At 34.5% G+C, this 13,911-nt stretch overlaps 1 protein-coding gene across 3 annotated transcripts in view; it reads left to right on the top strand.

Moving 5' to 3' along the window:
• The first annotated feature begins 3,292 nt into the window (after nucleotides 1–3,292).
• Nucleotides 3,293–13,911, top strand: part of vav3a (vav guanine nucleotide exchange factor 3a) — a 79,927-nt gene continuing 69,308 nt past the window's right edge. The window contains exon 1 of one of the 3 annotated variants that reach the window (XM_088598376.1): nucleotides 3,293–3,771. In XM_088598376.1, the coding sequence (XP_088454502.1) occupies nucleotides 3,565–3,771 (207 nt within the window). In that variant the 5' untranslated portion in view covers nucleotides 3,293–3,564. The remainder of the gene's footprint in view (nucleotides 3,772–13,911) is intronic. The other 2 variants (XM_088598378.1, XM_088598377.1) reach the window with 2 other exon arrangements.

Genomic DNA, 13,911 nt, shown 5'->3' with positions numbered 1-13,911 from the left:
AAATGATTATTTTCCTTACTGCTCAGTAATACAGTCCTATACTGTAATACCTGAGCTTTAACAAACTCCAATATAGCTGACATGACTATTACAGCAAAGTGTCTTCATTCTGCTCGTTCTTGAATGGTTTATTGCTCAATCAAGTCTTCTGACCCACTAACATTATGAAACTCTAGCAATTGTATGTTTTGCCTTTTCTGGAAACATTACAGAAAGTGTTATATTTCAGCATTAACGTTGTTATCATAGTGGTACAATGTAGGAATAGAAGTAAATATTGTTATGCATAACAATGTATGTATTTTATACTTAAAGGTATAGAGGAAGTTAGACCTGATAGATTTAAGATTAGGATAATAAATGTGCGCATTCTTTATTTCTCTGAATTGTGAAACTTGGCAGCTGTTGTCTTGCCCCACAGCTCCTTTACAATGAATGAACAGTTTCCATAAATCCGAGGTTAATCTCAGGGGAATGTTTGTTTTTCTGGAACTGGTACTGTACCCAGGAACTTTCTCTATACAGACTTTCTCTAATAAATCACATTACCACAATGTACTTTATTACTGTTTTTCACATAAGAGGGAATCACTAAAATGATTTAAAATATGAATTCTGCTAGTGACACTTGGCACAATTCTTACTTTTCATGCTACTAGTAAATATTTAACAGAGATTAGCAGTTTATGGGTGTTTACTATAGAAGCAGTAACTAAAAGAAAAAGGAACATAAGTGAAGTAAAATAATTTAATGACAAAGTTTATTGCATTTTTCAGAATGAGTGATTATAAATATAAAACGAGACTCATGTATGTTTTGATGAATCATCAAATCTATCCATTTTCCTACACACAACATTCCAAAATCCTTATAACATACTGAAATAAGAGAATATAAACTCCAGCACAGAAACATAGAGCAAAACAGTCTACGTATGCACAATTTGAATAGCTGATTTGATTGGCTCTTGTTGGCCATATTTGTTCATAGAACAACTTTGCATAATTACATTGATAAAATATGATACGAAGTTAATACATACCAAGATTCCAGTCAAATGAATGAAAGGTTCCTGAGAAGTTGTCAGTACAGGATGTTGTGTTTATCTTGGCCTTACTCAAAACTACAAAATATTCTGCACTTGGACTCCCATTTATACAGCTACTCTTTAATGGTCATAAGAGTGTATGTTATAATACTTTAATGCAACATTGCTCAACAATGATGGTTGAACCATATTTCTCACAGGTTTCTAAAATGGACGCTGTTCCTTTTATTCTAGTTGGTTTACTTTACATACTTGTTAAAATGTGGTTTTGCTTTAGGCACCCTCTCTAATAAGAATGTTAGTAAATGAATTGCATCATCTTGATTCTCTAGATTATTTCTCCCTAAACTCACCACAGTAAAATATACACTCAACAAGCAACATAACAGGAACGCACAACGAGTAACATGTTGGGCCTCTGGGGTTTTCAGGAAGTGCTTGGTAGGTATTCCACAAGGTTTAAAAATATCTGCAGCACAAGCTGCATTTCGCTCATTAGGCAGGAATTCCTTCAGCTGAAGTTATGACACCAGGCTGTGTGGTATTGAACTCCATCTCCCACCAGCTCTTCCAGTTTTCAGTAGGACTGAGGTCTGGGAGCCAGCGTGGGTGATGGAACTCATTCTCACTCTTCCCCACCATCCACAGACTGGTTGACTGGGAATTGTTGATATTTTAGACATCTCATATGATATTTTAAATAAGCAATTAAACTATAAAACTATAGTCTTTGGTTATATAGTTATATAATCTTTAACTAGTGATAGATTTATTCCATGCTGAAAAAAAGAAGAAAGAAAACACAATGTTTCGGCCGTGAAGCCTTCACACCTGAAGAAGGCTTCACGGCTGAAATGTGTTTTCTTTCTTCTTTTTTCCAGCATGGAATAAACCTATTACTTGTTCCTTTGCAGCCTACGCATGCTGACGCAGCTACCCATCTAATCTTTAACAAGATAATCATATAACATAGACGTCTTTTTGTGTGCTTAGAATATTGTTTACAAAGTAACATGTGTGCTTTATCTTCATTTCCTTTTTAAAGAAGCCAGTGAAATTCCTTAGGGCATAAACATGTTCCCTGAAACACATAATTGGAAATCTTGCAGCCATTAAAGCATTGCTTCTGGAAATGAATACATACATACAGTACTACATACAGTACAGTATTCCAAGAGGATAAAAGCACACAGTCTCTTTCACCAGTAAAAACTAAATTCTTCAAATACATCAAAGAAATTATAACATGAGAGGAAATTCACTGTAAAACAATGGAGCTGCAAATGCAGTTAAGGCATAAAACACTTCTTTTTCTTAAGAGTTTGTATTCTTAAGAGCCCATGATCAACCATTTCACTTGCTGTAGCGTTCTTTGCAAAACATTCATAGATAATTATTTAATTATTTACAACAGATAGAGCATTACTCTTCAATGTCCTTTTCTGGTATGCCATATTTACCAAAGTACAAAAAGCTATTCACTTTCTCTTTGCCATAAACCAATGCTATTTGTATATTGTATATACTGTATACAATATTTACCATGCTAACTATTTAATGCTGGTTATATTTGGTTATGGACGTAATTTTGTATTGTTGCAAAGCAGATTTCACAGATATATTTCTTGAATGGAAGAATACTTCAGGCTTAGACAGTGACTTTGTAAGACTTTTTTTTTTGCAATTCTTCCTATTAAAATCCATAATCGCCCACAACATCATCTCTGACCTATCATTGACACATCTGTGAGCTCCCATCCCCCTTTTGATAAATAATTCATGGTTTGACGCCACGGGCATATGTCTCTGATGTCCCCAAACGTGTTTCTGATATCCTTTATTGGATAAAAAAAACGATGGTTTAAACAATAACGTGCAACAAACAACGTGATTTACAAATTTAAACAGCTTATTGATAACTGTTTTTTTTTTACTTTGTAAAGTTGATTAGCCAAGAGGTTTGAACAACACTGAATTGCATTGTTACCGTCACCTCCACTGATAGGGACTCTAATACCCTATATTTTTTAGGCTTCGTTTACGATGACACATTTGTCAGCAATTGCTTCTTTCTCACTGTTCCGTTCATCGGGCTATAACCGACCTGACTATAGAGGTGTATTTGCAAACACAGACTCGGGACGGAGCTTTGAGCAGGCACTGTCTACAGTATTATATGGAACGTGTGAGTGGCAGACGGAAGAGAGAGAGTGAGACCGCAGCAGCAGCAAGCGAGCAAGGGGAGGGAGCAGAGCAAGCTGTCAGCTGCACAGCTCGGTAGCTTGAAAGTCTGTGCAAGCTCTATACATCGATGTCTACCCGTTTGCGTGCGCAATGCAAAAGTGGGAAGTGAAATTGCATTTTATTTCTGTATTTCACTTCCACGTTGGTAGTCTACAAGGGAGATACGGTTTGTAAATATATTAATTTAATCCCGGTTATCTTTTCTTTGAACAGCAGTATTTTAAATACGTAGCTATAGATTTTTATAAATTAACATTATTTGAACAAAATAATGATGGAACATTGGAGGCAATGCGCGCTGTGGCTGATCAATTGTAAGGTGCTACCACCGAACCATCGGGTTACATGGGAGTCTGCCCAGGTATTTGATTTAGCCCAGACCTTAAGAGACGGGGTTCTTTTGTGCCAGCTTCTGAACAACCTGAGACCTCAGTCCATTAATCTTAAGGAGATAAATCTGAGACCGCAGATGTCACAGGTAAGAACAGTGTTTACATTTTCTTTCGCCGTACATTGTCACTGTAGTAATGTGATGATGACAGTTTTCTTTCCAGCAAAAAGCAGCATACAGCTGGCCTTTGTGTAAGTATGATTTGCTGTAAAACATTTGGTAACATCCTCTTTCATTTGGTAATAATTTTTAAACATCTAGCTAACATAGTAAAGCAAAGCAACTTTCACAACTGTATTTAATTGGTCTTCGCATTGTGACATCCATATGTTTTCTAGCAACAGAACAGGAAGGGTAAAAAAAGGATACAAAACGAAAATAATGAACGTTTTAGTCTGAATCTATGTACATTGAGGGATCTGAGCTTGTCTTTTACTTTGCGTAATGAAAGCATCACCTTAACTTTACGTACTGAGAAAGTATAAGGAAGTTATTTTACTAAGAACCGTTATCTCAACGCAAACAATTCTGCCCTCTATAGGTGTAACGCCGGACCAGGATGTCTATGGCAAGTTACAGTAAAACAATGTAATGTTACAATGTAACAGCAAAAAAGCCGGAAAGAAAAGGCAAACCAGCGCACACATACAAAAAAAAACGCACTTTTGATAACATTTGAGCGTTCTGCATCTTCATAGAATAATGTAAAACTTAAGAGAGAAAGAATGTTAAAACATCCCGTGAGTCACATCTTACTATAGCGTTATTTCAGCAAATTGGGTTTTATTTATATTTGCAGCAATAATTGTTTTTATTTGATGAGGAACAGTTAATTATGACAATGCGAATAAAAATAATAGCCAGATCAATTTACTGGACTGGACAAGTAAGAAAGATTACCTGGCACTCAAAGTTACAACATGTTAGAGTGAAGAATAGCAGAGTATGTACAGTACTGTATATGTTTAGTCATATGACAACAGTTCTCTAGTATATTTCAAGGTCTGGTGTTATTTTTGGTTCCTCAGAATTCTGCAAGGACAGTTTCATTTGAAACTATCACACAAGAGGTTGGCTATTGTAGAATCCTGTCCTGTTTGAATGCTTGGTTCACGGGATAAGAAACCTGCTCAGTTTCTGCACCTTAAGGGGCAAACGTTCCCGGAATGAACCGAGGCCTTCTTGCACAATGGGTAATGATGGTTCTATCTTACTTCATATTTACTGTATCATACTAGATAGTTCGTCTGCTCTGGCGCTCACTGATGCTTTTCAATATATTTATTACACGTTCGTTGTTCATATTCAATAAAATATTCACTGCTATCCAGTAAAAGCATTTACATGATTTTTGAAGTTTTGGTTAAAATTTGAAGATTAAGATTATAACAGGTTAGTTTCATAAATGGGTACTGATCTGTCCTTGACCAGTCATTATGATTGAGACTTAGTCAGGAACTTCAGCATGGCATTTGAAAATACTTCCAACTGAAAATGCCCTTTGCCATCTATCATAAATTTAAGAGGACTGCTTGCAAAATATTCGCTATGACAAAAAATACAGTTAATGTTTTTGAATGCTGCCCACAAGAAACACTTTATTTTGCACATTACCAAGTGAATATCAACATTGTCAGTGTCCATAAGATGGTTTATTCAGAAACTTTATGTCCTTAACCTATATTAAGGGTTTAACCTGTATTTATGTTACTTGAGTATTTTGTACTCAAGACATAGTTTGGAAACCCCAGACCAAAATAGAAATGCTTTTCATTACCGGGTTCAGATTAACATGACTAAGGGGTTTAATGCAAATTCCAAAATGAATTATTCATGAATTTAGAGACAGCTATTTTATCATTTCCACTCTACAGCACATGAGACATTCGCTGAGCTGACTCAAGGGAAAGAAAAGAAACAAAAGCCTGAAAATGTGCCATGCAATACAGGGTGAAAGCAAAACTTTTTGTGGATCAGTTTTAAATTGTATTCACAGGCTTTCAGAAATGAGTGTTACCACACTACTTGTATAGATTGAAATATACATATAACAATTGTGATATAAGTCTAACTTAAATGTATGTTTAAATGGCTATAGATGTTGGTCTTGTCTCTTAGCCTGTCTGAACGTTCACCAACTGTTACAAGTATTTGATTTTGATTCTGAGCATTGAAAGGTAGAAAAATATAAATTATATAATGAGTGGTTATGGCAGTGGACATATTGAACATAATGAGCTCATATGAAGTGAAATTTCGTATATGCAATTATGGAAACAATTGACCAATTATGATTTTAAAAAGTAGAATATGAATTTGACTGATATGAAGATATGCTTTCTACATTAACAGAAATTAGGTATAATTTGTATTTTATTGTCAACACGGTATGTTTGATTGAAAGGAAACAGCACCAGATGTAACAGATGTAAGTGTGTGTTGTCTTTTTAATTTTATGATAGTTTTCCAATTATGAAACATAGTAGATTGCGATGCAAGCACAGGGCCTTTTTGCTCAGTGTAAGTGATTTTTAAAAAGGGTATAACAGGATCTTGTTAATAAGATAAGAGCTGTTTCAAGAAAGGTAGGTTCATGCATGACGACAAGGTGGTGTCTTTTTAAAGGTCAGAGTATTCCTCCGAATACTGTACATGACCTGAGAACTGAGAGTATTATTATAGCCGTGGGTAACTGTACTGGCAGATGTAGTGATCTGTGCTTATTGGTAGAAAGTATTAGTTTAGAGGTCAGTAGTTTGTGCAAAATGCTTGGTGACTGGTGTCCAGAATGTCCTATCCTTATTACTTAAGGTGCACAAAACTGTTAGAGCATTTATCCAAACTAGAGCATATTAAGCAAATTAAATCCTGGAGGCTTTTGAGTGCCAAGAATCAGTTTTGTTTTGTAATTTATGCATTAACATTTTTAAAAGGTAATGTCAGGAAGAGTTACAAATTTGCCCAATTAGGGATCATTAAGACATACGGTATGATGCCACACTTAGCAAAATAATGTTGCTTTTCATGCCTTTAGTCACTTGAAAGCCTGTAGTTTCCTTTCCCTTTGTGCTGTGTGCATTATGGACATATAAATCAAAATCAGACAGAACGACTGCCTCTGCAGTTTCAAAGAAAGCAGCAGGCTATTAAATTTATTAGTAAAACCAACAGACGCTGCAGTTTTACATTAATAATGACCTTAATTAAATGGAGAGATATCCAGGAAATTGAACGAGCAACGCATTGAAGTTAAATCTGTCATTCAGCAACTGACCTGTGTTTCCAGGGACTGATACCATCTCAGCGTTATTAAATTCTCTTACCTATAGCTTTTAGTAGCATGTCTCTAGACGTTATTTATGCCAAAGTAAATTTTACATTTCAGCTACTTAAATGATAAAAAAAACATATAATATACAGTAGATATTATATACTAGAAAGTGAAAATATTCAACAGGATTGAGGCTGAGAGATTAATGTGGTGCTGCTTGGCTTGTAGAATTTACCTGGGGAAAATTTAAAAAAAATGAACACTTATTATAAGTTTACTATATTTTTTAAATTAAACATTGTTTTTATATAAGCCTATGGACTCTTTCTGGCACATAGTAATTTATTTAAAATAGGTTGAAAGTGAAAATAAAGTACCTTAGTCTTATAGTGAAAAAATACGTTTTAAGTTCCCCAGCTTTGCATTATTTTAGGTTGGTTGACCACTACTAAAATTATGCAAAGTATGGGTTTTCTGGGTAGCCCTAGGCCTTTTTTTATTTTTCTATCATTGTCAATTCAAGTGTTTGAAATACTTCAGTATTGGTTTAATACAGTTTCCATGTAAGAAGTGCCTCGCACTCTCTTCACCGAAAATATAAGATCTTCCATCTGCTGTTGGAAAGAGCTTACAGAGTTAAAAAAACAGACACAGTTACCTGGATCTTAATTCTATTGGAAAACTGCGTAACTGCTATTCTGAATTTCCAAAATGTGTAAATTTTAAGGAGAGTAATTTCATCTCAAACATCAAAAAAGTACAATTCACATTTTGACCGTAATTTTAAGTAAAGTTGCTAATTTGTTTAAACGAAAGCGTTTGTCTTCTGATTTTAGAAAAAAAATAATAAGCCGTTCCTTTTAAAATAGCTAATGACAAGGTAAACATTTATAGTAAAAGCTTTTACCGTAGTTAAAGGGTAGAACATATTGTAGCGTCTACTTAGGCAGGGAAGCAAGCCACTTTTAGGTTGTATTTTAATAAAATCAAACCTTCCTGCTAATAATCTCTGGAAATTTTCCTTTCATTACGTACAGACTCAGAGCCTGGAGCAGCTGCCCTTGTAGTCTAATTGGTATTTGGCAACTAATGAATTAGTTGAGAAAAGTACAAGTGTAAGTGCTGAAGCTCAGCATTTCCTCATTCTGGTCTACAGTAGCTTTTACGTGCTACAGCAGAATAATGAATACAAAGACCCTGATTTCAAAACAGTTTTTCTACATTAAGCAAATTCTCACCATAGATAATATGCTACTGTCTTCCCAAGTATATGGAAATTCTGAAAGGCCTGCAATTAATGTATTTGTTACAATTGTTCCCATCTTTTTCTCTGCGAACAAAAGGATCTCATTATCGGCTAAATTTGTTGAAAGATGTAGATTTCGCTATAAACTGTTCAGGTTCCATGATTTAACTTGTGTTTCTTTTTAGTAATGAAATACTTACATGGAGTAAAGACTGTTTTATAACATTTGCTCTTACACACTCTTCCTGTAATCACAGTACAAACTGATATCATAATAGAGCTATTTATATTGTGCTCTTAAGAACCAAAAATTTAAATAATTGTATTAAATAAAAAGCACATATAACAGTAAAAGATTAAAATTCACAAGCATGAAAGAAAGAAGATTGCAGAGGATAAAACAAAAAAAAGTGCCTTTTGGAAAATGTAAATGTTCAGGCTGTATAAGTCTAATGAGGCCCAGTGAGTCTGGGGTGGTATATGAGGGCTTTTTGCAATATTGCAATAAATGTAAAAGACCAGTCGTCTTGAAGTATGCAGGGTCTTAGCCTCCTGTACATTCCTGGATTGTTCTCTTGTTTTTCCCTTTCCTGATGTAGATATCCTGCTGTAAGTTCACAGTTGTTTACGCGTTCAGCCTGCTTACAATTAAACTTAGTTCACCAGACACGCACCCTGCTGTGGAACATGTTATTGTTAACTTATTTTCCTTATCCTTTTTCCAAAGCAGCTTAATTTTCCAATTATTTTTAACATACTAGTATTGCTACCAATTTATACAGATGGGGGTTTGCTTGAGTACTTTGCTTAAGGACACATGAACAGTTTGCACACCTGTATTTCACCCCAAAACCTTTAATCAAAAGATTATAACACTACTAGTCACTACTCCACTATCCTCCAGGCTCTCTAATCTAAAAATGCGATTTGATTTTTATTAAATCAAATTTAATAAAATCATTTTTAATCCTAGAAGTAAATGATCAAGTACTCTTTATTAGTATAACCTTTCACACTATTTTCACACTCAGTTTGAAAGGATGAAGGGCTTTTACTGTCTTGTTAGATAGTACCTTTGGCATCGTTTTAAATAAACTTTTTGCAGATTTTTACATGGTTGAGTAGCCATCTTATCATTAGACCAGAGACTCGCACACGTGCAGTGACCTTTCATTTGGTCACCAAGGAAACTGACCTTCAGTCCTCGAGGGATCAAAATGCTGAACAGCTCTGCAATGGTGCTGCACATTTTATTTTCTTAATTAGCAAGGCTATAGATTAAATATTTTAAATTCCAATTAATGTTTGTGTAACAACACTATCTTATTTTTTGTTAAGGATATAGAATTATGTGGTTTTATGGAAGTTCAAAATTGAAAATGTAGAGAAAAAGGAATATTTCTTATTGGAAGATAAAGAATAATAATACTGTATATTGCTCAAATGGGTGATATATACATCTTAAAGCATATGATTTAGCATGCATGTAAGATCTATATTATAAAAATGTTTGCAGTTCTGATTAATCGAAGCATATTTCCTCTTAGTATTCCTCTTTATATTGGAATAATTCATTGCCTGTTAGTGTAATCTCTGTGTTCTGAATTGAGTATTGAACTGGGGAAAGATAGACATTCTCAGAAATTTGATTTGCATTTTGTGTTAAAGGCTCTGTCTTTTATGTTAGGGGATTTATCTACAAATCTCTCCCCTTTTGATGTCAGCCATCTGTTAAAATATCTTAAAATTAACAATCCCATATAAAGCGAGAGCAATGTGGTCAGTGTGTAGTCTAAGCATGAAGCAACGTATTACTTTTATGTTTTTGCATTCCTAAGTCTGTTTTGGTGTTTATATTTGAGCAAAGTACTTTTTACGAATTTAATATAAATCCTATATTACATGCTAGACTTCTGTATATATGCACTAGAAGTAGAATGTCCCTATATGAACTATATACACTATATAAGAACTATATGGACAGGCTCAGTAACTTTGGTTCTAATTATAATGAAAGCAATTCTAATTAAAATTAATTTTATGTGAGAAAATATTATTCTAATTGAAGCTGAAAACCACAACTGGGACTGAACTGGGACAGGACTCAATATGAACCCAATATGTAATGTACTCAAATCAACCATTTTTCATTTTGAATATGGTGTATACAATTTGTAGCAGAATTTTTATTTCATGTTTATAAATTCACTTTTACTGTGTGCAATAATTTGCTGTAGGATGGGGAAGAATAATGCTGAATATTTGCATGACAGTCCAGAGTCACGATAATCAACTCATTTTCAAAATTTAATATTGAGTGCTGTAGTGAGGATGTAGTCCACTTGCTAATGGAATGGGAGAGAAATGTGTTATGCTGTTACTATTTTTGAGAATGGACATTTCTGAAGTGCTACCTATATTCTGCGATTAATAATGTACATACAATGTATAAATATTAATTGCATTTATACAGTATAGTGTTTGATCACAAACCGATTTACATTTAGGGGGGGATCCACTTCATTCACTGCTAAAGTACGTCACCTGCTTGGGTGACACATAGCAGTTGTTATGTGCTAGCAGCTCAGCTACACAGCACATCAGGTACAGAAGTGAGAAATTGCTTCAGCAGTTGCATTATGGGGAACTTTTAGCAGCCCAGCCTCTGGACAAGCTGAGAGTGGAATTTTAGCAGTACAATGGGGTTAACACATGTTCTACTGTTTTGAACAATGCCATGGAATGTTGCATTAGGATCTGGAATGACTTCAGTTAGATGTGTTATCCATCATCATCATCATATTGGAGTATTGGTTTGGAAATGAATCTCCACTGGGAAGAGTGACACCTACTAGACCACCAAAAGCAGCAACTTAAGTTTTCCTTAGTGTCCCATGCCAGTACTGACATGAGAAGAAAAGAAAGATAACAAAACCAAGGGATTCGTCAACCCATCTAGCCCCTTTTGTATTTTGTAGCTGATTGATTTAAGACTCAGTCATGGTTCTACAACATGACTGGGTAACTCATGGAATTGGGCAGCAGTAGGACGGAGCCTTTTTACACAACATTCATTTGATTTGGGAATATTTTTTTCTTTATCATCATCTTATAAATCTACTTGAAGGATAGTGTTGTTAAATCATCCAACATTTACAAACTGACAGTACTTTTCAAACAGTACAAACTTTTTCTGACAGTGTTTTTCTTGTCCCTGGTTTTCTTGTTTCTGTGTGCCCTGCGATGAACTAGTGTCCCATCCAGGGTGTATCCTGCCTTGTTGTTTCTTGCCAGGCTGACTCTGCTGGATAAAGCAGTTTCTAAAATAAATGGATGGATGGATAATACAATTTGTACACTATGAACAATCTATGCGATTTAAAAATACATTTTTTCTCCTCTTTTTCCCTTTGCATTTTGCACTTGGTTAAATTATTTTGGCTTTGTCTGGAAATTGTTGTCCCATATTCCTTTCTTTCCAGTTCATTTGATTTTTTACTGCATTGAAGCTGGGGAAGGGATAGGGGTATAGACTTCTAAAGTACTGTATACCCAGAGAACAGCAAATATATTTTCCCTGAAGCACTGGAGCAAGCTTTACTTAAAATAGCTTTCAATTGTGCATTGAAAAAGCAATGTACCTTAGAGTCCTGAAATTAAATGGGCAGTGCTTTGTATAGTTCTGTGTAAAACTAGTGATTTTTTTAAGGACAGCAATAATGTGTAGTCGATTCTAAGAATACTATGCAATTATTTTTTATCTGCAGTGTTTAACCTTTAACCATGTAAGAAAATTGTCTCTACATGTAAATTATACATACAGTGTATAATATAAGGTCACTACTAAAACATATATAAATTTTGAGACATGATACTGTAATAAAAGGCAATATTTTGTCTTTATGTCTCTCCAATGGGTGTTTTTTTCTTTATTCCATTTACCGAATGACAGGTTTGTGATTCTATCATAATTTAGCAAGCTTTCTCTATCATTTTTTGTACAAGGCCTTTCATTCAGTGCTAGCACATTACATGTATTATGTGACCTGTTTTTGAATTTCTGTTTAAGCTCTGGTGAGAATTATTATAATTAATTCAAACCACTTTTTCAGAAACAAGCAGGGGGGAGGAGAGATAGGAGCTACAGCTATTTGCCACTGAGAGCACCCAGTAGGATTGCTATAGAAGAAACCATAGAAGTCAAAAGTTTTAATACATTATTGATACGGTTAACACATGTACTTTATTAATACATTTTTGTCTTCTACCATCACAACAGCTCTTAAAAAACAGGTTTTATTTCACACTGAATTGCAATGCACGCAGAAAGATTATAATTGCTCCGAAACTTAACCTGGTTTATACATTCTCTTGTGCTGTAAAATGTGGCTTGGATTTAGAATGCTAACAAATAAGAAAGGACAATTTGACCCATCTAGCTCCTTTGTTTTTTTTAGCAGCTACTTAATCCAAGGATCTCGTCCAGACGTATCTTATGCCTATACCAGGCCTATACTGTATGCTGTAATTAAATAATCCCATTTGTGAAAAAGTGTTGAATTCCCTTAAATATTGTATGAGCACAGAAGTAAAGTGTTGGATTACAGCAGCCACTATTAGTGCCCACCATTTTGTCAATTATCATGCACACAAAAGATACATTTTCCATTCGCAACAGTGTAAAAGTGTATTTCTTACCTAACGGGATAGGGCTTGTGCTTTTGCTTACTCTGTTTGATTGTCCAAAACTTTTGAACAGTGTCATTCTGTTCAGTCAAAGACACCCATACGTTTTCTGGATGTTTCTATTGTTTTTCCACTCTTGGAACATTTTGTCATCGACATGCAGGTATTTGAGTTTTTAATTTTCGAATGAATGCGTTTTAAAAAAGTGTTCTTTTCCTTCAAGAAGTAGTACCTTCATTTTTACTTCAAAGAGATTCTGCACTGTAAATTGTAGGTAACCCAAGTGCTTTTTCTTACATAGTAAAACCAGAATGAAATGCGAGTGTTTACAGTGCTACCCAAAGATTGACACTTCGCTTTTTGGCAATACTCAATCAGTGCCAGGAGTTACTGTATTTGCATGGTAATGTGAGGATTCTACTACTGTAAACTGTGCTCAATTCCAGAAGAATGTGGTCAGTTTTATAGTACAGGTTCCATGGTTTTACTCAGCTAGAGAATTTATTTGATTTGTTCCTGTGACGTCCAATTAACAAATAGTCATCTTCAAGTCTACACAGTGTCTTTTACCAGTGATATTAATATCTCAGAATGACATGTTGCGGATCTGTTGCTCCCTGTATAAATCATAATGGAAAGGAGTCAGAGCTCGAGTGTATGCATTTGATTATACACTCTGTACTAGTGCAGAATAAAAGTACTTTATGTTAAGGTGATTATTTGATAATTCTATACTATGAAATTAAACATGGATATTTTTATTCTAATTTCTCCTCTTGTACATATTATTCCCCGAAGCTGAAAGTGATAAAAAATGTCACCGATAGCATCATGCTACTCTATATACTCTAAGTATATGAATGAAAAAAATAAAAAAAAACAATGATAAACTATTTTTCTAAAAGTTAGCTTCTTTTAAAAGCTTCGATATAGATTACTTCTGTGATCCCTACATTTATTATCAGTTAGGCATAGCATATTGATTTATAAGTGTGAATCATGGATATGTCAATACCGAGTGAAT

The sequence above is a fragment of the Lepisosteus platostomus genome, chromosome 11 (assembly GCF_059453375.1).
Source record: "Lepisosteus platostomus isolate fLepPlt1 chromosome 11, fLepPlt1.hap1, whole genome shotgun sequence".
NCBI lineage: Eukaryota > Metazoa > Chordata > Actinopteri > Semionotiformes > Lepisosteidae > Lepisosteus > Lepisosteus platostomus.
This window is presented reverse-complemented; position numbering and strand designations above follow the sequence as displayed.